The 27,551-nt window shown below is 35.5% G+C and overlaps 1 protein-coding gene and 1 long non-coding RNA gene across 6 annotated transcripts in view; one reads left to right on the top strand and one right to left on the bottom strand.

Annotated features, from left to right (window-relative positions):
• LOC134665344 (uncharacterized) overlaps positions 1-27,551 on the bottom strand; it is a 444,966-nt gene that overhangs the window by 238,748 nt on the left and 178,667 nt on the right. The window lies entirely within an intron of this gene.
• Positions 1-27,551, top strand: part of LOC134665300 (NAD(+) hydrolase sarm1) — a 92,802-nt gene that overhangs the window by 35,092 nt on the left and 30,159 nt on the right. For 2 of the 5 annotated variants that reach the window (XM_063522205.1, XM_063522206.1), the window contains one exon: positions 24,456-24,512. The exons of 1 other annotated variant lie outside the window; for it this stretch is intronic. In XM_063522205.1, the coding sequence (XP_063378275.1) occupies positions 24,456-24,512 (57 nt within the window). Of the gene's footprint in view, positions 1-15,171; positions 15,630-24,455; positions 24,513-27,551 lie in introns of those variants that run through there. 2 more of the 5 variants (XM_063522208.1, XM_063522209.1) reach the window with 2 other exon arrangements.

Raw genomic sequence — 27,551 nt, 5'->3', positions numbered from 1 at the left:
CGATCAACTAAATTGGACTTTAAACGAACATAGAACTGTGGCAAAGGTAATAAATAAGTAAGTAAGTAAGTAATAAATAAGTACCTACTTATATTTTTATTATTATTAGTTACATTTACATAATTCAATATAGCGTAGGGTTCCACTTTGCTAATTAAAAGTGTCACATATATCCATTTTATAACTATATTTTTTTACTGGAATTTTCCTTGACTCTCCTGCACTTAATATGTGGCAGTCGAATACTATTGTTAAATTTCCATACGTATTACGAGTAATGTTGTAAAGTTAGATCTTGTTTTAAATAAGATCACTACTAAAATAAGTATAAAATAAAATTAGTACCTTGCATCTCAATATGATACAAAGGCACTTTTGTTGCTCTCAAATACCATGGGATTGCAACAACACTCCATTAATATGACGAACGCACGGCTGTGTGTTTATTTATATGACATAATCTTCGGAACTACAAGCATGCAAGCAAGCGGGACATAAAACATAGACCTATTTTGGTGCCCTGAATTCCGATCTATAAATAAAGGGAGTTCGGAATTCTTAAATTTTAACAGCTTCCTGTGGTAATATCGTTTAACATTCATTTTTAGGGTTCCGTACCCAAAGGGTAAAACGGGACCCTATTACTAAGACTTCGCTGTCCGTCCGTCCGTCCGTCTGTCTGTCACCAGGCTGTATCTCACGAACCGTGATAGCTAGACAGTTGAAATTTTCACAGATGATGTATTTCTGTTGCCCCTATAACAAAAAATACTAAAAACAGAATAAAATAAAGATTTAAATGGGGCTCCCATACAACAAACGTCATTTTTGACCAAAGTTAAGCAACGTCGGGAGTGGTCAGTACTTGGATGGGTGATCGTTTTTTTTTTTGCTTATTTTTGTTTTTTTTGCATTATGGTACGGAACCCTTCGTGCGCGAGTCCGACTCGCACTTGCCCGGTTTTTTTCTTTTCAAAGCGCAGAAGGAATCCGAAATTAGTTTCTCATTTCTACATTTGTATTCTTTAATATAGTTTGACTCGTATAAAATTAAAATATAGTCCGGATCGATTCAAGTGTTATTTTATTATCTGTTGAACCGTACCTTAATAGCTACAATATTTCCTAACGGCCTCTGGTTAAGGACCCTTGACGTAAAGGTACTCCGAAAAACCATTATCTGTTGCTAAAGACTCAAATTGTTAACAATCTGGTTTAAAAATACTTCAACTGAACCACTCACCAACTCACGATTCCAATCAATGTGTTGCTTTATAGTAAAATTATTATAAAAATAGAACGAACAGCTTAGTAGAATTATGTTTATCATCAAGGAAGAGACCACACGTTTACTTTTATTTGATAAGTATACGTAAGCAGTTGCATACGTTTAAGGAAAACTCAGTAACCACATACTCGTAAGCATGTGCATTATAACTCCGCTGTTATGATAATCACCTGCATCTTTCCTTAGAAGGACGTAGATTAGTACTTTATTAGAGTACAACTTGAGGAATGTGGATAAACTCTGGTTTGTTGAATACACTTCTTTACAATCACAAGAGGTAGGTACAGTCAGAGGTAATAGCAGCGGATGCAACAAACGCACTAATAGCACTTGCCACCTTGTAATACTCTTCTAAATAGGTACTGATATATCTCATATTTAATTACACAAACGGGTCTAAAGCGATATAATTTCATTGTTTTTACCTTAAATTCCGACGTTTCAGCTAAGTTGCACCAGCTGTGCTCACGCGGAAAGGCCACAAAAAAAGTGAAAGAAGTGGAAGATATTAAATAATATTAAATATGCGTACAAAACGCAAGAGTTTAAAGTGTTATTTTGATTTATCTCGTCCGTTCGCGTTCAAAGGCATCTGCAATTAGCCTTATTTACTCGTAGGTACTTTATATGTATAGAGACATATCTCCTTTTGTTATGCTAGGTAGAGAAAAGTACTATAATAAATATAAGTAGAGAAAAAGCTTTCGGCGTACAAAACACAATCGACGATAAGGATATGTTTTTCCGTAAAGTCCAAAAGTAGGTATAAACATGTGCGACAACTTTTGTATCTCACAAATAACCTAAGTACTTATTTGTATAAACTGTAAATTAAACAAATTGGGCACCATGATAGTAAAAAAATATTATACTTACATCAGACCTCAACACTATATTGTAAAAAGCTTTTGACCGTGATTCGGATTGAGCAATATCTTATTATTATAGCATTAAAATGCCTACCATAAATCCACTAAGCCCCTTAATGATGCCTTATAAAAAGGCAATTCTGTCGTGTTATTGAAAACTTTAACTAATGACACTAAAAAGTGAACCAAACAGTCAACAGTGAATTGTAATGATTTCAAAATACATGAATGGTAAATATTATGTTAGAGCCACGTTAAATTGAACGTATATTGAATTTAAAGCCACGATAAGGAGTTTTGTGAGGTTGTATTTGGATGATACCTACTTACTTTTTTGTCATACAAAACCAGATACCAACATTTAATCTAAATGCTGCTAAAGTATTTTTCCTTTTGGATTTTTCCTGTTAGGTTATAAAAGTTTAATTAGGTATTTATTATACAGAAATTCGAAGATATTTAGTTATTTACTCTGAATAATCATTGGTAAGTTAAGTATACATTTTTGTTTAAAAGTAACCACTGCTGTCTTATAAATGTTATATTTTCAATGTGATAGTTACATTTAAATTTTCTAGAATCGACTTTTCTTCGCAGGGGGGCTAGCCAAGATGAAATTCGTATGCGCCGTAGCGAACGAAACGCCTCTCTCTCCTTCGCACTAATATGGAAAAGTGATATAGAGACATTAGCGTTTAGTTCGCTAGGGCTCAAATGATTGCCATCTTGGCTAGGTCCACAGGAATTATTAGCACCACTTTCAGTGCCAAGGTGAAACAATGTTTTCCCAGAAAATGAAACAAAATAAACATATCATAAATACAATGAGTTCCGTTTCTAATCTTCAAAGCTTATCCAAACCTTAGTAACAGTGCAAACAAGTTTATGGGCCCGTCTGCACTTGACTAACGACTCACATTCTATTGAGCTCTATACCTTGGTAATAAGGGTTACCAAAAGCAAGTGTGTGGCTAATCCACCATGATTCAGAACGATAGCCGAACTAATTTCCGTTCCCTAACTTATTACTATGAAATCATAGTAGTAATGCACCGTGATGCGGTGAGTCAGAAACCGCAAGAATGCTGTGTGAGAAAATATGGAGGAAAAACAAATCTTTTGGTTGAAAATTTTAACCATTAATACCTATATGCTCGGTAAATAATTATGAAAAACACTAACAATTCCATCATATTAGTCCCTTTTCTGAATTTCCCGGCATTCTAAAGTACTCGGAATTAACCTAATGCCCTATACCTAGTTCAAGTAATGAAATGAACTAAATATATTAGTTACATGGTAAGATAATGTGAATATAGTCCACTCGTCCTGTTATATAAATGAGAAGCTACTTACCTACCTAAGTATCTACAAACGGGCATTGTGATTTACACACAGATGCTTTCGTTCACTCATTCGATTCATTCATAACAGCTCAGTGAGATAACTAACATTGTCACATAAAACAGAACTTCGACCACTCGCCCATAATATTATCTATGTATGCGTATGTGTGACCTGTGCATCTTTAAAATACAAAAAAATGTATACTATTGTATTATTAGTATGTTGATGATTAAAATCCTGACCAAGAAGATTAACATTCTTGTAAATAAACAATGTTGATATTAATTAACGTGAAATTGTCTTAGCTAGTTCAGCAGAATTTTGTTCGTCGTCGCTGCTGTACCTACCTAATTTCCTAGGAAAGGACCTATTAGCGAAAATGCAACGCATGATATTATACTAGAAATTACAATAACAAATTCGTAATTACAATAGAAATTCGTTGAAAATGTGACGGCCGTTTACAGCTATTATGAAATCATATCCGAAATGCATCGGCTTACTATGAATTAGAGGAAAATACACCACTGATTCATTGCATTTACGGCTTATTGACACAAATTGTCAGAAAACACATTATTAGGTAATTTATTGTTACTTAAACATTCTTATTAACAACAACGCAAACGCCAAGTGCCGTTTACGACCCCGATTAAGGCGTATGTCAAGCGCAGCTAACTATGTGATTGAAGATGATTTGCAGAATTTTGACACAAGTGATTAATCGTTTCATTGTGTATATATTAATCGCTAGGAATAAGGCTTGAAGAACCCTAACGTGGGTGCAGCTAGACAAGTGCGTTTGATCGTTTCCTTCCCCCCTTAAATAAATAGGCCACACTCAATAACACTTATTTTAAAGCGATTTTACAATCCGATAATTTTTAATCGTGATTGGATTTAGTTGATTTGCGATATTTTAAGTTTCATTCACTGTCCGTCGATAACGATTTATTCCTTTAAAAATATTCCATTGAATTTCATTTTATATTTAATTCAGGGATAATCATAATCTTTATTGTTTGTGAGAAATGGGTTACATTAATACATAGTAATACTATTGTAACAATTTTACATGGATTCACCAAAACTCTACCTTTACAGGTGTACAAACAAACATTTCCTATAATATATGATCCATGAGGATTTTTGATTAAATTACCGATTTTTATAATGAGTGCCCAACTCAATCTGCGACTCTGCGAGATATATATGTATGTACGTTGCTTTGCGTCTAGTTTCAGTAATGTTTCTTTTCTCGTCTTTAAATCTTTATCTACAGCACAAATTTATTGGTTACCTATAAAACCAATTCTAAAAATTCCATAATCTGTCGCTATTTTAATACACCTAATCTTGTTATTGTTCTCATGACACTTTGATAAGTAATCTATATAGCATGTCTAGCTCTCCTACCTTATGCTGCTTAATATCATGCTATTGCTATCTATAGGTACTATTACGTCGCTACCAAGATTACCAGTGCTTGCAAGAGCGTCGCAAGGGTGGGCAGTTATTGACATAGCCGAAGGAAAGGGGGAGGGGCATATCTTTTGTTATCTGCACCCCCTTGGCGAAGCCCTTGAATGCTTTACATAAGTAGGGTTAACTATGCTAATGATGGTTCTAACCTAATAAAGAGCCAGTCATGTCTTATGATATGAGCCTGTAAGGACAAACTAATAGAATAACCACTAAACTGTATGAGATTATAGCATAAATAAACCTAATGAAAATACTCCCAAGAATAACAATGTATCTAAGGACCTATCTAAAGGGGCTCACAGATTACCAGTTCGACGGATGATATCAGCCTATCAGGTGTCTAGAACTGTTACCTTTTGCGTTTAACGTACAGGCCGATATCGTCCGGCGAACTGGTAATCTGTGGGCCCCTTAAGGTCAGATTCGGTGGAAGTGGGTAATGAGGGAGACAATAACAGTATATTCTAGTGCGTGCCACGTGGGCAGGCAGTAAACTTAACAAATAACTTTACGAGTGACTCTATTGGGATGTCCTGTCCGACCGGGGCTAGATGCTCCATTCATTTGGCGGTGTGAATGAGGCAACCCACGCTTAGAGGTTTAATAATACTGTGTTGGTTGGAAACCTACTGCCTGTTTGCAATGCCAGAGAAAAATGTAAAAAGAGATATTTTGCAATGATAAAGATTGTTTAATTAGGTACGGGTTGGTTGTCTAATATCGAAAACAGTTCATGTACCACCTATCTATTGGAAAAAATCTTCCCTCTTGCACTGATATGATTCTAATACATATATCGGTTTGATGTCAGGTACAAGTTGGTATTGACCTAAGTGTTGCACCAAGTAACAAAAATATTAAAACTATGTCCCCTTAATTATTATTTTTGGGTACATAAGTATTCTCTAAAGAGGGACCACTGCGTTTTAAAATTAATCAGTTCAACAATTTTATTATAGTTCAACCGGCCCTTACGCAAGAACATTATGTGTATACAATTATTTTTAAATTACATAATTTTGAAAAGCACATTTATTTAAATGGCACGTTTAACCAGATCTACATTCTACCTACGTACCATTGGCGTGTTGTGTGAAACCAATTAATCAATTTTAAATTATTCTATCGATCGATAATAACGAGAACAATCTATAAAATAGTTTCACTCGCAAGTACCTCTAGTTATTTGTTATTTTTGCGTGTGAAGATTGGCGGAGCTCAAGCCCTCTGTTCTGTAAGATCTTCGCAGATTTACAAACATCGTTAGCTTAGATTGATTGTGTAAGATATGTTATGATTCGAAACTCTTTTCGTCCAACCGTACTATAAAAATATTTGAACAACACTATTAAACAAACAAAAACCGGGCAAGTGCGAGTCGGACTCGCGCACGAAGGGTTCCGTACCATAAAGCAAAAAAAAAACGGAAAAAATGCAAAAAGAAAACTGTCACCCTCCAAGTACTGACCACGCCCGACATTGCTTAACTTTGGTCAAAAATCACGTTTGCTGTATGGGAGCCCCACTTAAATCTTTATTTTATTCTGTTTTTAGTATTTGTTGTTATAGCGGCAACAGAAATACATCATCTGTGAAATTTTCAACTGTCTAGCTATCACGGTTCGTGAGATACAGCCTGGTGACAGACAGACGGACGGACGGACGGACGGACGGACGGACAGCGAAGTCTTAGTAATAGGGTCCCGAACCCTTGGGTACGGAACCCTAAAAACGAAGACTATTAAGATGCATTTGTATATATGTGTGAGAATGTTACAGCTTGTAAAATAATTGTGGGAAAACCAATTGTACATTAGATGATGAAACAAACATCAAACATCCTACTATTATATTCGATACGTCGCTTGTTTTATGATTGTATGTACCTACCTATGTACGTAGAGACGAGAGAGCTCAGTGATAAAATGTATCTTATATTTAATACCGTCCAATAACTACATAAACAATATTTGACGTTTTAAATGCATTATCATTTTCTCCCAGCGTGCAGCGGTAGAAAGAAATCACGGGATTCCACTTACTAAGCCCACACCCTTTTATCAAAAGATCTCATTAACAGTAGGTAATAAGTGCAATAAACAAACCTATTCTTGTATATAATTAAATAGCTTATAATACAAATGAAAATTATACAGGTGACCAACAGGAACTTTTAACTAGCCAACTGTCACCAGCTAGAACCAGCTTGCTAAGCATTTCCTGAGTCAAAGTTACCAACATTAACTGCTGATGTACATTTCCTATTGTTACCATACTAAACATAAGGTCTTATATGCTGTAAATAGTAATCAACATGAAACCTTTCGAGCTTACACGACACTGTGACACTTGAAACCATTTTTATTGTCTTTAGAGGCACGCGCCATGAAGATAAGGACATTATGAGAATTGCATCTGCTTCGCTTATATGGAGAATTCTACATATAGAATTATAGATGATGTTTTATGAAGTATTTAAATGTCAAATTCAATATCGGCAAAATATGAGAAAGTAGACAATTAGCACATTAAAAAGAAACTATATATGTACTTCAAAAATGTACAATGGATTTCGAAAGATTGTGTTAATCTTTAGGTAATATACTGCCAAAAGGTACGTTGCGTCATTACGCTGACGAGGAACTGATACTGAACAGAAAAGAAGAAAAAATCTTACGGACACTCGGCAAGTGTTATTTTTCAAGTAGGTATGCGTGGCCAAACGAACCAATTTTCTCGGAACCAGCTAATAGTTTTTGACATAAGATTATGATTTTAATCCAAACATAAAGTAATCATCTCATCAATACTGCAGCGTGTCCTAGCTCAGATATCAGCACTCGGTTCCCACGTAGAGCTTCAGGCTGTATCACATTTCCTTTATTTATTTATCGTCTTAGGTTAGGTATTTTTATAATATGAATATAAAAGTAAAATATAAAAACACTTACAAAACAATAAAAATACATATAAACACATTATAAAAAACCTAACCTAGGGTGCCGCCAGCAGCGGGGCAAGGCCCAAGCTACCGGTGGTCAGGGCTGCAGAGAGAGGAACCGACGTACTATCCGCGCCGTGTCCAAGATCACCGCCTTCTGCATCTGTCCCTTGATCCAACCACCTAGCGAGAGTCTCTCGAGATGTTGGTCGAGACTCTTCGCTATTAAACCGTTCACTGAAACGACTATCGGGACAATGATCGTCGAATCAACATCCCACATGGCGGTTATCTCGTGAGCCAAGTCTAGGTACTTACTGGACTTGTCCTTCTCGGCCTTCACGAGATTCTCATCATGGGGGATGGTGATGTCAACGAGCATGGCCCGACGTTGCGATCGATCTATTATCACAATATCAGGCTTATTGGCTACAATAGTCCTGTCAGTGATGATAGATCGATCCCAATAGAGCGTGGCACGACCATTCTCGAGAACAGGCGCAGGTGAGTACTTGTAGTACGGTACTTCGCAGTCCACAAGGCCATATAGAAGAGCAAGTTGCTGGTGAATAATCCTGGCTACGAGATTATGTCTGTGCAAGTACTCGCCGTTAGCAAGATGAGAACAACCGGAAATGATATGCCTGAGTGACTCTCCGGGACGGCGGCATGCCCGACAAATGTCGACCGTACCGTCCTTCAGGATATATTTCCGATAGTTGTTCGTCATCATCACTTCGTCTGCAATTGCACAGGCAAAACCCTCGGTTTCTCCGAAGAGGTCCCCGAATCGTAACCAGTTCACCGACGCGAGCAGGTCCACATCGGGTCCCGTGAGGGCCTTGTAGAACCGCCCGTGTAGCACCTTACTCTCCCATGCCGCCTTGCGATCCGCAGTACTTAGTACCACAGGTTTGCGCCAGTTCTCGTTTGCCAAGGAAAGCGGCGTGAGGTTCCTATCTACTGCCACCACATCACGATGCATCCCACACTCGTTGTTAAGGAAATAGTTCCTGAGATTGTACACCTCGCGGTTGTGGAGATCCTTGGCGTTTAGGAAGCCTCGGCCTCCACACTTCCGTGGGATGTACAATCTCATAACTGACGAGCGTGGGTGTAGCATGCGATGTGTGGTGAGCAGTGATCGGACCCTCCGATCCAGGGCGTCCAGCTCGGTCTGAGTCCACCTTAGTATGCCAAAGGAGTATGTGAGTAGGGGCATTACCCAGGCGTTGAAGGCGCGCACTTTGTTGCCTCCTGACAAAAGACTGTTAAGGACTTTTGTGAGCCGACTGAAAAAGCGCTCCTTCACCGACCGTCTAATACCCTCGTCCTCAATACCCAACGACTGTGACATACCAAGGTATTTATAGGTTTCTGATTCAGAGATAGATCTGAAAGACATTGTCTCAGACAGTTGTAAATTTGTTGAATTTACAACCCTCCCCCGCTGTACATGCATAACCGCACATTTATCGACACCAAACTCCATGTTGATGGCACTACTGAAGACTTCCGTGGTTTTCAGTAGCTCCGACAGGTCTTGGTTGTTTGGTGCAAATAATTTGAGGTCATCCATGTACAGAAGGTGAGAACATTTCCTTTATTATTACATTATCCATGCGTACAATACTTGCTTACTAAGCCGACGTGATATTACGCAGTTTCTATACATTGTATAATCTGTTAAAGCGGTTAGTAATTTGTATGCTGCTTTAATATCAAAGATAATGTATTCAGCTCTGTAAGTATGGACAGTTGTCTGCTGTATTAAGTAATATGAACCGTTATGACCGTATGATGTTAAAAAAATATATTTAAACAAGCCTTTATGTTTAACAATTTGGAAAAATAAATCAATTTATTAAAAAATGGCGGAATGGTAAAGCTCGTACAACAAGTACGCGAACCGAGAGGGACGAATCGAGAAGAATACTTACTTACTTAGGACTTCTATTTTTTTTTAAACGTAGACGTTCGACCGAAGCAAGTCGCTTCCTCCTTACGATAAAAATGTGTCAATGAAAAATATTAAACACAAACTACATATTGACTTATACACCCACCTTTTTGTTTTAATTTTTATTCAGGCCCCTTTGTCATTAATTTTGCATATCTCGTGCCAACAGTGAACGTGATTTCTTTCATAAACAAAGAGTTGCGCGTGTTAAGATAAGAAATAACTTGAAATAAGTTTAATATTAATATAGTTTTTATGCAATGTTTATTTGCCTTTCTGTTACCAAGAACGCTGTTAAGATTAGGCATTTTATGTCACAGCAGCTTCAAATCCTTTTGTTGTTAGGATTAAATTTAATAGGGCCGCGTGACGCTTTAAAAACAATCCTTGCGTCCGAACTATAATTATTATATATAAGATTCTGAAACAGTTAAAAGTGTATTTACAACAAAATTATTATTAATTAGAATGCTTATTCTACACGCACTGACAAAGTTGCGTTACAAAATGTTGGCTGCAAGCTACATCAGACATTTTCCGCCTTCAAAGGGCTCATTTCCATATGATAATAATCTAAGACAACTACAAAATTTATCTAAAGATTTACGGAGATCTCGTATTTAATTTACGCAAATTGCCCACCCATTGTTGTAAGTGATAAATGTGTATTTCCGCATTTGATTAAATCAATTTGTAAGGTGTTGTGTTGTACTATGTTTGTTAGCACTATTAACAACTATGTTTTTTATTCTAAACTTGAAACTGCTACTACGTTCTGAAATATGTTTAATAAGATAGATAGTTTTGTAGATACATGTACCTAATGATATTAATCTTTATTTTTTTCGGTTCTGCACCTCAAACTCAATACCCCAAGGGACGTTCACATCTTTTACCTATATTATCCGTATGATTCTCCCTATATTGGGATATATACCTGGGTGGGATTACGATGAGACGGTTTGAAGACGAGAATGTCTTAGTTTCATCTCCCCATTTATTAACTTCATTATTGATCATCCATTTATCAAATACATACTTAAATCAACTTATTGAATAAAATTTAACTACGTAATTGCTATTCTCATTAAAAAATGCCAAATCAATCAAATTTATAGCGTTTTATATCGGTAATGTGCATTTTGCATCTAAAAGAACATTATGTGACGGCATTTAGGAACCTGTTTTTGCACATCTGCCAGCACGCACGTATTCTAGCCTTTGCGTCGTATGTACTTTGCCAATTTGCTGCTAATGCACTTTATTTATTGGTGTCAAAATGCGTTTGAAAAAGCGAAACCGTGTTGGTCGTACGTCGTACGTTGACCGAACGGACGCTGGCACTTTTGGTCACAATACATAACAATTTACGTGCGTTAATGATAAAACCCATAAGTGTACAAATACTATAAAATTCATTGTTGTTTTTCAAATTTGTTCATGCAAAACATACAAACAGACGTAGCCATAATCTGTTCTAGATTTTATTGCATAACGACGGACAAAGTGCAGAGTAAATTATAGTCGGCTGCACATTGATGTATGCTGATTTAGGATTTTATACAAACAATCGGTTTTCTTGTTGCTTAGAGTAAAAATTATGTGTATTCAGTCGTCGAAAGCATGCAGCGCGAAACTACCGCGTGTCGGGACTAATAGTTGAGTGAATCATGAAGCTGAAGAAAACTGTGACTTGCTGCATCAAAGGGAATACCTTCTTCATCAAGTATTCTACGAAAATAGTGCCACAGGTAAATAGTTTACACATTGTGCGGTTTGTGAGTTTAACCAGTGATTCAATGTTTACGCAGTGTCGCTCGGGTATTTTTTTTTGTGTAAATAATGCATTTAGAGATTCCTCATCTTTATGTCAGCTTCCTTCCTAAATAACCCAAGGAAATGCCAAAAAATGTCCTAAGCAAAACTTTAATATCAAATTGTCAATAATGTGACTCCTATTAGTGACCTTCTAGGAAACCTTATTAAGAATATTGAGATTACGCTTTATGATTTCGTTTAGAAGTTCGCAAATCGGCCGAAAGCATCTAAATACCCTCAACTCAACTGCTGTCGTAAATTAAACTTGCTAGAAATATGGATTATCTTTTATACACAGCTTCTGACCTCATTTAATTATACATGAGAATGTAATATAGATTTAGTATAATACAGGTAACATTTATTTAACTTAGTCAATGGATTTTGAGTGAATCATGAATGTGGGCGAACAAGAGATGACTGTTAGTCGTATCACGTATGACCGCAAACCGTGAAATTGTGAAAAGGCGAGACCAGATGAATAAGAAAGATTAGGTGTGCCGTTTTAGGAAATGTAAATGCTATTACTTGTATATGAATTCAATGTTTTTTCCGTATATTTTGAACGCTGCAGTTCTGTAGCTATGCAGATTTAGTTAGTAAGGCTTAGACTGCTAAAAGTTGTGGTTTAGGTTACATATACTTTGCCTATTGTTCAATATTTATGTTTGTCAGCACATCTGAAATGCAAGGGATCGTCACGTTTGCTCAACAGTAGGTTTTATAAGCGACTTCCGTCAATAGGTACTATACGTACGTAGTGATGTATACTTAAAGCACACAATCATTTAGAAACCTCATGATTTGTCCTGTGAAGGCACGTACGATTGAACATAACGAATTTTTAGACAGAATCATATCTACACATTAAAAACATTATTTGTCTTTCTTGTTTAGCATGTTGAGGATATAGGATATATCTAGGTATTAAAAATTAACAATTTTGATTATATAGGTCAAACTACATTAGAAACCATACTACGTCAATATCTGTAGCCCTCTAGGGGACAATATTATTTGCTTACAGATTATTTATGGCCCTTATATGTATATCTCTTTTGTTTTCTATTAATACATACATTAAATGTACCATCTCAAATATTTGGCATACCGTCAAGTATCCAGGAAAAGGTTAGCCTTCAAAATATTTTCAACCAGAATAAGTGTGTTTCGGTACAATAAGTATCTCAACTGATTATTTTTAAGTGTAAACCTATTCAGTTTACCAAAGTTACTTAAAACCAACTAGTAGACCAATATACATATATATACCTACTTATCCCACAGACCTCCAATTTTGACATACTGGCTACCTTACAGCCATGTATGCCTTTGTAGCTTGATGGGAAGAGCTACAAAAGATGAAGCTAGTCCTTAAAAAGACGAAAACGACGAATTTTGTGATAAACTTCGTATTGTTATTGTTAGAAAAATCCATCAAATACACGAGCGAGTATATATTTAAAGCACTCATAATTCCAAGGTTCATATCCACCTCTGCATCAATAAAAACAGCAGCTAATTAAACAAATTCCAGTAAACGCGTTAAAGGACCGTTTGCGTCATTCATTGTAACAGGTGTAGCGATATTCATTAACGGACTAATTTTGGTGGAACGTCACATATTTCTTTACTCTCTGTTATTTTTGAAGTAAGTTGAGATACAAATTTGTTATTATGATAACATACCTATTATATGTAGAATTCGTTTTATTAATTTTACTGTGCACGTTTATAATGATAATAATTATGACATACTGACTTATAACCAGATTTTATTTTAGTTACTGCTCTTAAGGATGTATGTTTTCTAAAACAGTATTTTCTTTTAATGACTAAACAGCACATTATCTGCTCAATCGAACATGTATTTGCATGCATACTTATTTAATTAAAATTTATATATTTCGGCAATCACTTGATAAATTTTATTAGAACTGAAAGGCAGCTTGCATGCGTTCGTTCAGTTCATTCTTTATGTAATATTTACTGTACTGTTTCTAGGAGACTGTACTTATGTGTCACAAAGGGCAAAGACATGTATCAGATCAAGTCATCGATGACTGTTAAGGTAGGCAGATCCTAAATCCGCCGAGACGGTGACTGTCGGGCGCCAGCCACCACTGTCACTCGTTTCTATTTCCAACAGGCGCCGTGAATGAATATGGCCCGAGAAAGCATCAAATAAACTAAATAGTCTTTTGAAGAGATTTGTGATTCAGTGATGTCTGAACGGATCGTTATCTCGTTTTTGAAGTTGAGTGTTCCGTGACATTTAAGGTGCCGGAATGGTCCTGCTTTTCATCAAAGCGCCGTTAATAAATGCTCTATCTTGATCTTGTTTTGTGATCAACCTATTGAAGTTATAAATTTGATTTAATTAGCTATGTTTCGTTTGTATTAGGTACATTCATTATGGTATTGGTATCGTAAACTTCGTAACTGGAACAGCGATATCGTATCAACAAACTTGCCGACCTCCCCTCTACTTTATTATCCTTTATCCGTGAAATGGAAATATTAATTCGATGGTAATGGATCAAGGGTCATTGTTACTGCCTATCAATTATTTAACTTTTCATTCATTTGTTCCAAAAATGTACGTATCGGTAATTTTGGACGTTGACTACATACATAAATAGCATTTCTTTCTGAAATTTCTCAACTAATTATCCTTCAAAAACATTATAAAAAAAATTTGGTACCTTTCTGGCCAACTTGTTTTTTTATTAAATGTAGGTAAGTACTTAATGCAAATTGATTTCTTCATGGTGAAGTGTAACCCAGTTTTTGTTATTTATAATTTATTGATTCTACATGTTTTATTCTGTTGTTTACAGAATTTACCTACCTTAAAACCAATGTACTAACTAATCCATGAATTAGACTCTACCCTAGATTTAATCTAAGTTTTAATTTTATTGTTTACAGTTCACAGAAAGTGGCAACTAAGATACAGAAACATAGCAAATTAAATTTGTACACCGCAGGTATATACTTAGTATGTTCGTTGATAAATCCTCTAGAATTATCATCGCAATCGGGCATCTTATTGTAGCGCGATAATAGTCTGCGTTTGTTCAATGTCATTACCAACGTTCCACCATTTTCCATACATTTCTTAAAGTAGGCACTTATAAACCTTCTTACTTCGTTTTTGCTAATGACCGATTAGCATATTTGAGTTCAATGCTTTTGTTTGTCTACTCCGATCCTCATCCAAAAATGTCTAAAAGAGCTCTACCGATGTATAGCAACTTAACGTCTGTGATATATATACTATTTATACAGTTATGTAATTCGAACGAGGCGCGTGTATTCTGTATATTGTTATCGCAGCTATCCATTACACAAGGCGGGTAGAGCGACTGAGACGGCAAGCGGAGGGGAGACTCCACTGAATTGATATAAGCAACAGTTGAACACAACGAAAATTCAGTTTGGAAAGAAACGTGCGCAAAGTGTGGACATGTGCCGCGTTCACAAACAGCCGCGCGAGGTTAAAATGTGACAGCGATTTTGTATGAGTGCGAATTATTATTTATACCAATAATTAAGCATTGTGGACTTACGAATTATAAGTATATGTATGTGCGTGCATGGTTTAACGACTTCGTGGTAGTGACGTGGAAGCGACGCGGGCAAGGATTAAAAATTTATTGTGACGAAAAACAAGTTGTACAAAAAATTGGCGTTCTCAATACAGAAAAACGGTCATAATCTCACCGTGTTACTGATACTCTCACGGTGGAGCACGTGATCGAATATTCTAGTTCTGCCGAAGTAAACAGACATATCGTAAACTTGTCTGGTTAGAGTAAGTGCGTTCTGCGTCGAATTATGGTTTTTGTTGAAGTTGATAACATGGCGTCGTATTCCACGTATAGTACGGGAAAACCGAAGATTTTCTTCCCAAAGAAGGTAAGCGTAGAGTCCACATCTATTAACACTTCAAACGATGACTTCAAAAAATTCTTGGTATTTGTTTTTTTTTTCATCAGCAGCTGAATGACATCTGAGCAAATAATTTTGTTTAAAATAACATTTATACTTACTTTCAAGTACTTACATAAGTACTTGAATATAACTAGGTTACGAGACATGTAGAAACATATGTGCACTGCAAACGTTCTAGTCAAGTGTTCAAACTTTTTATTACGAGTATACGCTGACATTTATCACAAAATAATTAGGTACTTATAAGGAGTCGAAACCTTCGGTAATCATAAAAACTCCGGTAAACTTCGGTAATATTACGTGATGTTACGCTCCGCGCTTCTGAATTGCCAGCAAACAGGTTTCTTCTAAGTTGTATAATAAAATAGTAATATTTATAATAAACACACGAGTAGAAAAAACCCACTGATTAGCCGCTTGCCTCTAACTCCGGAAATACTTGATAACTGCTGCGGTGAACATGCTTAAATAGAATGTGGTCCTGCTATTTATGTTCAGAATTTTATAATTTGGCTACCCTACTTCTTGGTAGGTTAACTACTAACTTCTAATTTGGATAAGTCTTTGAATTATACAGAGTTCGTTGTGATTATTGCCAAATGAAAACGTACAGAATTAAAAGTAGTTAATAAATAAAATAAGGTTTAAATAAAAGCTATACACCTATGTTTATTCTTATACCCACTCACATGACTAATATATTTCACTGACCTCTGACTGACCAAAATAAGGGTGACAGCTGGTATCTACAGTTACCAAAATAATATGAATGGATATGTAAAAAAAAAATTACTTTAGGTACTCATAATAAGATTGTTTTTACATTCTGAGAAAATATTTGGGCCACTTTTTGGCACTAGTATTGTTATCAATTCAAGCTAAAAGTAGATAATGTATTTTTTTAAATTTTTCTGCTTATAACGATTAAGAAGCAAATATCGGCGTAATATCCATTGGCGGCGTTAATATTATCTGACATCTTGAAGTGGCTTCTATATCGGTCTAGGGAGGTTGAGCGATCTTATCGATTGATGAGGGTAAATTCCGAAAATATTCATCGATTGTCTTATCGAACATTCTAGAAACTCATCGTCTTCTCATCTCAGCACTTTCTTGGAACCGGGTCTCAGTGTTGCCAACTCGGATTTTGAAAGAATGCTAGACTTATGTCTAGATTATGCCAAAATTATGCCAAAGTTTTTTGAAATATGCTAAAATGTCAACTTGAAATTAGATACTTAAAACACATACATTTTTCAAATTTGCCGCCTTTTTCTACTGACAAGATCTGCTTGACCAACTTTAAATAATCCGTCGACGTCCATCCGTTCACAAAAGTCGAAATTCATATGAAAATATGAACCACATAAGGCGATGGCGCATATTGTTGCTGCCAATTTGGTGCAAACTTTGCTTAGACTAAATTATGCTAAAAAATATGCCAGATGCTAAATGGAAAATTTTGGTGCCAAAGCAAGTGAAAATATGCCAAATCTGGCATCAATTATGCCAAGTTGGCAACACTGCCGGCTCTCGCATTTGGGTCATACACATTGTTTGCGTAATACGTTCGCGTCTTTCCTGTAGACATCACAAAGTTAAGAGAATCAAAGTCTAATTTGTACGCTGGACCCTCTTTTTTCCAGTACTTGATACTTAAATAAGAAAATTGTGTTATCCACCGTATATTACTCTATCTCTCTCTACCCCATATTACTCCACCGAAGTGACGTTTTTCTGAAATGTGTTTGATCCCTTTAGCTAAGTAACGGCTGCCCTTATTTGACATTCCTACCTGCCTTCTCGTCAGGTACCTGCTCATGCCTAAACATATTTGACAATATACATATATAGTAGTGTACCCTATGATGGGCGTGGAACCAGTAATGGGACAAAAAACCACAAATCCTGTAAAATAAGTGTCTAAAAGTAGTTTATAATAAACACTGCCTGTATATTATCATAAATAAGAGTCCTAGAGCTGTTTCAGTTTGAATTTTTATTAAATTTGGTTGTTTTTTAAGAAATTGGCGTCAACCCAAAAGTTGTCGTGTCACTGAAAAAAAATACCACTACGAATTCTTAACAACTTCGCTAAGAGAGGTGAGTTAATTTATTAAATTTTAATTAATTAATACTTGATGAAAACTAAAATGTGTTTTGTTAATTGCATTTACCATGAGATAAGGTATTCAACATACTATGTTGTGAGTCCACAGATGTAAAAAAATAGTGGTATTTGGCCCAATCCCATTATAGGAGCTGTAAAACTGCATACCTCCTATAATGGGAAATTTACATAATGATGCTTGCCATGCCATCATTTCATGTTTAAACAATACAGAAGTAAAATGTAGTTACGAAATATGTCAACCAGGAGGTATGCTCGGACTTCGGATAAATTAATATCGTTTTTTAGGTGGGTCAAATCTTGGTAGCCGAGTTTGAGCCACTTTCCCGTTTCCCGATTGAGTTGAAATTTTGTATTCGTAATTAAATATGCAAATCGGATGATAATGCAATATTATGATAACATGGACCAGATCTGATGACCTATTTCAATATTTTATACTGATAGAGCAGTGTCCATTACTGGGGGGCCCATTACTGGAGCTTTGGTGTCCATGACTGGAGAAAAATAGCATAGTTTTAATTTGTTAAGTATGTGGAAACTCATTGCAGTATCTTTGATACAACACGCCTGAAACATGAAAGACGGGTAGGACTTTCATCTTTCAATACGCTAAGCGGTAGACCATTCATATGTATTAGGGAAATATCACAAATACTCCAAATTCCCTCTTAAATGTCCCATGACTGGTGCTGTTACTATAAGTAATAATAGGTCAGGTAGGTACCTACACATATTTATAATAGCGAGTCCATCTTTCCATAACCTGAAGTGTTAGGCTAGCAGTTACAGAAAAACATGCTGCTGACTCTTATATAATCATGTCCTTCATATGTGCATTAATACGTACTCAAAAACGTATATACCTATCTTGACCTCTGAGCTAAATCACTTAACTACACCTACAGCTCTTCAATATGATTGAGAAGTCCACTCCATCATCATTGCATTTGTTTAGGTGACAGGACGAATGTGGGATGTTCTAAATAATCTAAATCATACTTATTTTGGTATGAATATATGTACCCAATGTAGGTACCTAACTGACTACATTACAACATTGAGGGACTCTACATCTCATTTTTTAATATTCACCGTGATATGAAAATTATAGAGAAAGTCTTACATCATCCATCATTTAATTAGAATAATGCAAAATAGCTTTCTAATGTTTACCAAAAACATTTTAAACTTAAAGAACTTGGTGAAGGTTAAGCCGTTGTTATTATAATTTTCAATACTCGTGACGAATCCATCCGATAAAATACTGTAGGTATGCAGATTGACTCTAAAATGTACCTACTTACATATAATATTGCTCAGGTATAACAAAAGTATCAAAGTATTTATTTCCTACCGGATTTGTAGAGCTCATTATGTATTACAGTTACAGCTTTTTCTGTTTTATTTACTAAAAGTATTGTTTATTTATACTTAAGTATCGAATCATTTAGCTTAATTGTATCGCCGTATTTGTAACCCACAAACGCAATTCTTACACACACGGGTTAAAGGGTGCAGCCGTGTCCACATCTGATATACCATCGACAAGCGATTCCGAACTCTGTCACAATGACAATAAGGCTATTTCAACAAATCCTTTGATGTGCCGCTCCGATAACGGGCACTATGTCGGCTCCATGGCTTTGTTGTTAGCTTCTGCACAGCCATTTGAGGCACAAATTAATTGTATCTCAAAATAGGTCATGGTTGCCAACAACCAACAAGTTGATAGGTATCAAAGGCCGTAAACTTAAAACGTGTCCTGTTGTTGTTGACATTAACATAAAAGCATAATAATATCGACACGATGCATGACTTTAGATATAATCAAACGTCTAATCTTGTGTTTTTATTAGGCGTTGCCTGGCTTGAATTGTGTATACTTATATTATCAAAACAAAATAAAAAATGTAGTGGGTTAGTCATGTCATTGCTATTTATTACCACTCTATCAACTTTTTTCTATAGAAGCGCGGTGCAAACTACGCAATTATTCTATTTTTACAAAATTATAAGGTGAGTGAAACATCTTGACTCACGAGTAAAATATGTGAGGCAAATTGGTCCTTCCCAAGCCCGGTGTTCCTCGGAATGAGGGGTCCGGCGCATTCCTGTGTCAAGTGTGGACACAATGAAGGGAATTCCGAGGCACAATACAGGTACAACAGTATCTTGACGTGGCAGTGATGGCACAACCGAAATAGGCGCACACGTGGAGGCATAATTAGAAGCATAATGCGTCCAATGCTTGTTTAAACAATAGCTCTTTGTTTTAAAATTGTTGCTATGCTGCCACATGTTGTGAAGGTTCGTTTTGAACAATTAGACAGGTAGGCCGGCTATCATGAAAATCGAACGCTAGCCGCGTCAACAACAACACAACAAGACAACAAAATTAACAAGGCCAAACACAGTACAAGAGCAACCATTGTCGGATTCATTAATAATGTTAAGTCAATTAAAATTGTATACATACTAGACTTCTTTAGATATAGGGCACCATAACAAGAGACCAGGCATTTGTTAAATAAAAAAAAGTCCAGGTTTAAAAAAAATACCCAATATTAAATATAAATCTAGGACAATAATGGCAAACAATAGCGGCAATGTCACATACACATATACCTAACATGCGTATATGACATGCGCTATTTTCAATACAAGTACTTACCTATTAAGCCTTTTAACATTCTATTTGGGGTCGGCTCTCTTTTTCTTTCTTCGCCATAAGAATTTTTTCTAGGTCATCGGAGCGCCTAATTGAACGGACATCCGAGTCTCATGGCGGCTACTTTATTTCTTCAATTTGACATGACTCACATTGAAGGTAAAAGTACTGTTGATTCCTAAACCGTGTGGAAGGGAAGCCGCCGGAATGCGGTTGGGAGCGCCCGTGGCAATCTTCCTGTACTTGCAGATGGAACAAAAATGTCACCGGCATTGTGCGATATCGTCCCACTAGGGACGTGTGTTTTGTTTTTTTTTTATATCATAAAATTCAATACACTGGTGCTAAATATAGAGACACATTGATGGCACGGGCGCAACAAGGTATAATAGACGATGTTGAGACAAATCATTGTTGATAATCATTATAAAATCTGTATAATGGCATTTATGGCTCATGTTGAGTCCACAACTAGGAAAATAGTACACATCTTATTAATCTCAGGTAGCGGAGCAATCAGATCATGTTAAAATACAACAAACATACACTTATGAAGCATTACCATCCCTTCTTCAAAAGCCGAAAAACATAATATTAGGGGTTTTGCGATATCGTCTATAGTTCGTTTTTTTTAGCATTAGAAAGAACTTGCAAGAAGGTAAGCGATCTTGACATGTCTTTTAATTGAAAAACGCTTTTTAAAATTCAAAAACTATTACTTATGAAAGCAGAAGAATATAAATGATCGTATTAGATTCATAATTGTTACATATTTGCCGTAACTTATATTTAAAATGTGTTTTTCAATTAAAAGACACATCAAGATTGTTTACCTAATTTCTAATGCTAAAAAAAACGAACTATAGCATAGCATAGTGTCGGGTTAGTGCAATACGGCGTAAGTAACAAATGCAATATGGTCCAATTACCTTGTACATTGTTTGAATTTTGAACTCTTTCGACTTTGTTAGTTTCGTGGTATTGCACTATCCCGATCTCCTTTGTGCTTTATCTTGATACGTCTTGCAAATGGAATCCAAAGTATTTATTGCCTTGCCTGCTTCTACTTCTCGTCTTGGCAAACATTGTTTTGTTACTGTTAAATGTTCCGTAATACGTAAAATAAGGCTTTCCCTGGTTTTTGTTCGCAATGAACAAAAGGGTAAAGAGTTCGATGAAGGATAAGTCAATATTATGATTAGGATTATATTCCCTTTTTTAGTTAAGGGATTCGAGATTTCATAGCAATATTATTATCAACATTAATTACATTTTTACTATTCATGATCAGTCACCGGAGCGCGAGCGTTATAAAACTATTTTGTTCTAGTACCTAATACTAATGTACCTACTTTAATTCATAAAAAATATTATCAATCACAATACACTGTACATGAATTAAATTATTATCTAAATCTATAAATTAAGATAACAATACGCTAAATATCATTCCGGATATTAATATCAGTTTACTTAAGATAATATATGTAGTATGAAAAATTACATAAATAAACAAACTCAACTAAACTTTATCACTATCGTACCTAATTGAGATTTTTACTCATGACTCAGACACAGACGTTTCAAATTTCCAATGAAAATCAGATCGAATTACTTTCAAGACAGGAAGGCAGCCCGATTTGATCACATTTACTTTGATTGTATTCATCAAGTGGACTTTCCTCAGAGGAAGCGCGGTGGGCGCCAAAAATAGCGTTTCCGTCCGAGCGAGCGGGCTCTCTAAGTAGGAAGTCAACTACTGGCCCCTTCCGCCCGCCTACTGCCGTCTCGGCGCTTATCGAGTTTACAATGCACTTATGAGCTGCATTTTGCCCACACGTCTGTCTCATAATCGTAATGTGAATTAAATTACAAGCGAGCTGAAAACATTGCGAGCGCGACGGTAATTGAAGCGTCCATTCACAACGATAAACGACGATTAGGAATCTCATGAGTTTACAATGGTTTCTTTGAATGAAGTTTTATAGCGCTGGTGTTATTTCTTTTATTCTTATTTTGAAAACTAATGATGATTACGACACGTAATAGCTTGTACTTTATGAAGTTTAGTATGTATCATTTTTTTAGCGTGAAAAGCTCTTTGTGAAGATTTTATAAGACATTGTTCTCAGACGCACGATGCTAATGAACCTTGAAATAGTTAAGACACTCATCTTAATTAAAGTGCTAATAACAAAATCCAAACACAGTCAAAATCAATCAATTTAACCGATTATCTTTTGTGTCTTTCTCAGAACCGATCCGAGCTGCCTTAGCAACGGTTAATATAAAGCTGCCAAATACGGCGTGCGCCTACGCACTTTTACTGGCCGCGTCCTTATGCGTCCAAAGTTTCGCGAAGTCAATTCGTCATGCGGCATGAGTTTAAACAGACCGATGATTTCGGTAATTTTTTCCTACAAACTTAATTGCTTTTGACGTCTGAAGTAATTAAGTCTAAAATGATGATAAAATAAATCTTTGCTATGATACAGAATTAAGTATTTTATTTTAAAATAAAAAGGTACTAAAAATTAAAAATACATTTCTGTCTTCAGTCTTCATAAATACTTAAATTTTCTGTAAATTGTGTACAATCTCTATATAAAATGACACTATAAAGGAGTTTATAAATATATTATCAGAAATATATTTACATACAATATATTTACCTACTTCTTTTTATTTTCAAACAAGTAGTTCTCCAGCAAAGGAGCTGAAGACGTTAGTAGTAAGTACTCCTTTAGGGCAACAATTGTAATTGTTTTAAAATATTTTGTATTTTTGTATATTAAATACACGACGAAAGACACGGACAAAAATATGTACACACATTAAGGTAGTAACCTACACATATTTTATTTGTACCAACATATTTATGTAGGTTATAAGCATTTCTGATTGTGATTTAGACAACAGTAATTATACAACCTGCCTAGTCAAATCACTAATAAAGATACGTCGGCCTCACTGAAGCCATAAGTTTGTGTCATTCAATGCAATAAACCAGCTTTCTTGAGATTTGCAGACATAAATGCCAAACAGAGAATTTCTCAACGAACATTTTTGTACAAAAAACGATGAACTTTAAAGAAGACATAAATCAGAAATATTTATAAGCAGTCCAAATTGAAATGACAATAAATTTAAAATTTCATATCTGTTAGACGATCTGGGATATCGGTGTCAACATTGGCAGGTAAACGAACTGTGATTCATTTATAACAATAATTTAGATGACTCATGGGACACGAGCGCTACTTGACTCTCTTATTATGCTCATACTTTTTATGAAAGTTATACTTTTTCTTATGTGGATCCAGTCTTAGTTACACGCCATAGGATTTTGAATTAGGTTATTATACGTGTCTTTTTTTTTAATGTATTGTGTTACATTTAGTGCAGCACAAGATTATGGCCCCGACGGAAGACCAGCGTTCAGCATCATGCTGAGTCGGGACCATTTCGTGGCTTATATATGATACGTGTTGTTTTCTTCTTCTATTTTTTCCTCAAATAAACGCTCTCTATTCTATTCTCTCTACACAGAATGCTTCCACGAAGTGAAATTGGTCACTAAGTCGATGATAAGTTTATCATTTACTCATGACAAGTAGGACAACTGATCATTTTTATCTTCAATTGTCTAGTCGTGGAGCTGTTTTGTTTTTATATTATTTTGGCTTAAAATACAATCTGAATGTTTAACTGTTTGTCCTCTAAGGTTTGACTAGTAACACAAGAGACTCGTAGGTATAAGAATATCAGTCTCTGTAATTAACTCATTCCAAAATCACTTTTCAAATATAATTATGCGAATACAATATGTATTGAAAAAATCTCTTTCTGTAAAAATATGGTTCTGCTGAATTGGCAAAAGTTTTTTTTTGTATTTACCTACTAATGCAGTAGGTAAAAATAATACATATGTTTAACCTTATCTCTCGATCGATTATACCTACTTATTTATTTTATTGTTTAATTTCAGGTACGTTCAGAAGAGTCGTTGCTTGCGCCCGAAAAGTCTTCAAAAATTGCACGATGGGTATGTTGAACTTGCATTAATAGGTGGTGGGTAATCATTAAGGTGAACTTTAACAATTAAACATTATTTAGACTGAGCTTTATGAAGATATTAGTACAATTACACACTTGGATTAATATTTTATTCTATTTATGAATATTTAATACAAATCAGCTCAATAGTAGGTAGTGAATTAGCTTGAGTATTAATAATAAATAAATTGTAAAACTCAAGCTATAGACCGACTGCTTAAATAAGTCCTCGCCTGCGCGGTACGGGGGCGACGGGGAGGGACGACTATTTAAGTGTGGCGCTACCCTTATTTAAGCAGTCGGTCTATAATGGCCAGTTGCACCATTCGCTAACCCGGGGTTAACCGGTTAAACCATGGAGTTACCATGGTTACCAGTACAATTTGACATTGTGTTAACAGTTTAACCGACTAAGCCCGGGTTATTGGAATGGTGCAAGTGGGCCTAAGAGTGGTAAGAAGTTACTAAGGAACCATCGATAAAAATTCATAATAATTTGCATGTGCATGTAATATTCGTAGAGTATAATAACAAATGACAAAAGCATGTAGTAAAAATGACAACATGGCCGGCGATATAAATAAAAATTTAAGCGTTATTTCCACTAACTAATAACTATTTATGCCAAAGTTTAATAGTGTTTTGCTCGTAAATATTGTTGTTAGTCGTATTGTATTATGAGTGTGAGCATGATTTTAGGTACGTATAAGCATTCAAATGATCTTGCGAGTAGTCGGTGCATAACTAAAACTAAGTAGTAAAAGACACACACACTATACAGAATAAAATAAAGTAAATACATATGATCAAATTTAAAAAAAGTCTTGTGAGTCATTTCACACACGTTAAAAATTTTACGGTAGGGTTACATACATACACACAAATACTAGGTATTTTTCAGTCACGATACGACTATCGGCAGGAATAATTTAGGGTAAATAAATACCTACATAGAAAGTATCACTAAAAATAAGCACTAAATATAAAGATATAATAAAGGATACTTTATGTAAGCGCTAGACGTAGCACAGTACTGAAAGTAGAGCTAGTCATATAATTCATAAACCTCATTGAAGCCATGCAGCTAGGTAGCACGGTCACCTAGACCGTTAGCTTTGTTTGAAAAATGTGGTCACCAAAGCACAGATTATATAATAGTTCTTACGAACAGATACTTATCTCTCAAACAAAACGCAAATACCTACCGTTTTGATACCTACACAAAAATACAATGGAGTGACCTTCAATGCTCCGCTCCCCGCACCGCGCGCACCGGCACAACGCTAGGGTTGCTGACGCTTAGAAATGATAAATAAATACCTACTTAAACAGCGGAGTGAAATAAAAGGAAAACTAAATCTTAAATTATACCTAATATTCCAATTATGACGAGTTTGCGAAATAGTCACTTTAAAAGGTCATATGTCCCTGCAGTAAGCGCAGTGTTTACGTTTTATAAACCGCGCAATAATCCCATCAGCAAGAATTAGTTTAATGTTACACAATAAAGAAAAATAATAGGAACCCCATGAATGAATACAGGTAATTAATTATAAGTTAACCAGAGCAAAAATGAGTAGGCATTTTCCGGTGTAAAGCTAACTTACTGTCGTTAAAATAAACATTTACCAAAATAAATTAAAAATTTGCTACAATTGCTACCTATTTCAAATAGATAGATATCTAAAACTATACATTTGTCATACATAATAAACATTACATGTTTAATTAAAGAAATTCAATAGTAGTTAGGTACAGGTACCTACTACGTAGCTTGTAACTATCGTAAAAATTGACAGTGCGGCGCGCGGTGACGTGCGTACGTGAGCGCGCGTGGCAACCAACTGGCTTGCTTTTCTACCGTGAACGGGAGCAGATTCGTAGGTATAAATCCGAGCTCGCGCGGAGAGTTCCATAGGCCTGACCAAAGATTGAGTCATTTTGTACATGTCAAAGATAAACGAAAAGATAGATAAGCGTCTGGGATATATGTTGACAGTTGGCGGCCGAAGGTGCCAAAATATCGTATGTCAAACTTAAAAATAAAATTTTTTACATAAAAATATTACAACTAATATTTACAACAAAATTAGCGAGACACCTCCGAGTTCTCAATGTACATTGGTTCGAAAAAACAAAATCACCTTAAGATAAGATAAGACTTTTGGCATAATCAAGCAGTCTCGAATATAAAGCCCGTAGCAGACGAGAATACAAACACCGAGGTTTGTCCAAGTTTGCTAACTTTAACCAAATCCTCTATCAGTTTAAAATATCCAACTCCATATTATGTTTGTTACTGTTGAACATGTATGTATGTATCAAGTGTACGCGAACTAGACTCGGAAAGCGTGTGTACATAATATTGTTTATGTTCGCCAGTGTGCAAACACACGGCGCAAGCCTTCAGCCACAAAAGAACCTCATGTTCAGTTTCTTACCTATTTATGTAGAAATAATAATGTTTTCTATTAAAAACACGTGTTTGACGTAATTATTAATCATTTTCAGTTTTTAATATTCACTAAATACGTTTAAAGTTATAAACTTTGTGAAAGAAAACTAAGTTTTCAGGTTATAACATGCAACTAACTCGTGCTTTATTATATGCGTGCGTGTTATAAATAAATAAACTACGCAGTTGTTTTGGCTGGGATAAAAGGTTAGCATTAAAGTCTGTATAAAATTGTACCAATTTTAATAACTCGCATAGCGACTTCGGTTCTTTAAATAATCTTAGCGTATTGGGTCATGAAGTCATTCGAACTTCTTTCAAATTCCATTCGGATGTCAGTGTAAAATACAGCGAATATCCTGAAATGAGATACAATCCAAATAAATGACGTTGACTGCCATAATAAACTCGTTTCATTGTGCGATAAACGAACACTTATGAAAAAGAAATGTAAGGTAACAACAGAAAAAGCGTTTAACATTAAATTCGCCGCCATGAAATCGTAGATTTTCCACGGTTTATTGTTCCTAATGCGAATTCCGAACGGTACGCGTATGTTTCGCAAATACGGGT

This window comes from Cydia fagiglandana, chromosome 6 (genome assembly GCF_963556715.1).
Source record: "Cydia fagiglandana chromosome 6, ilCydFagi1.1, whole genome shotgun sequence".
Lineage (NCBI taxonomy): Eukaryota > Metazoa > Arthropoda > Insecta > Lepidoptera > Tortricidae > Cydia > Cydia fagiglandana.
This window is presented reverse-complemented; position numbering and strand designations above follow the sequence as displayed.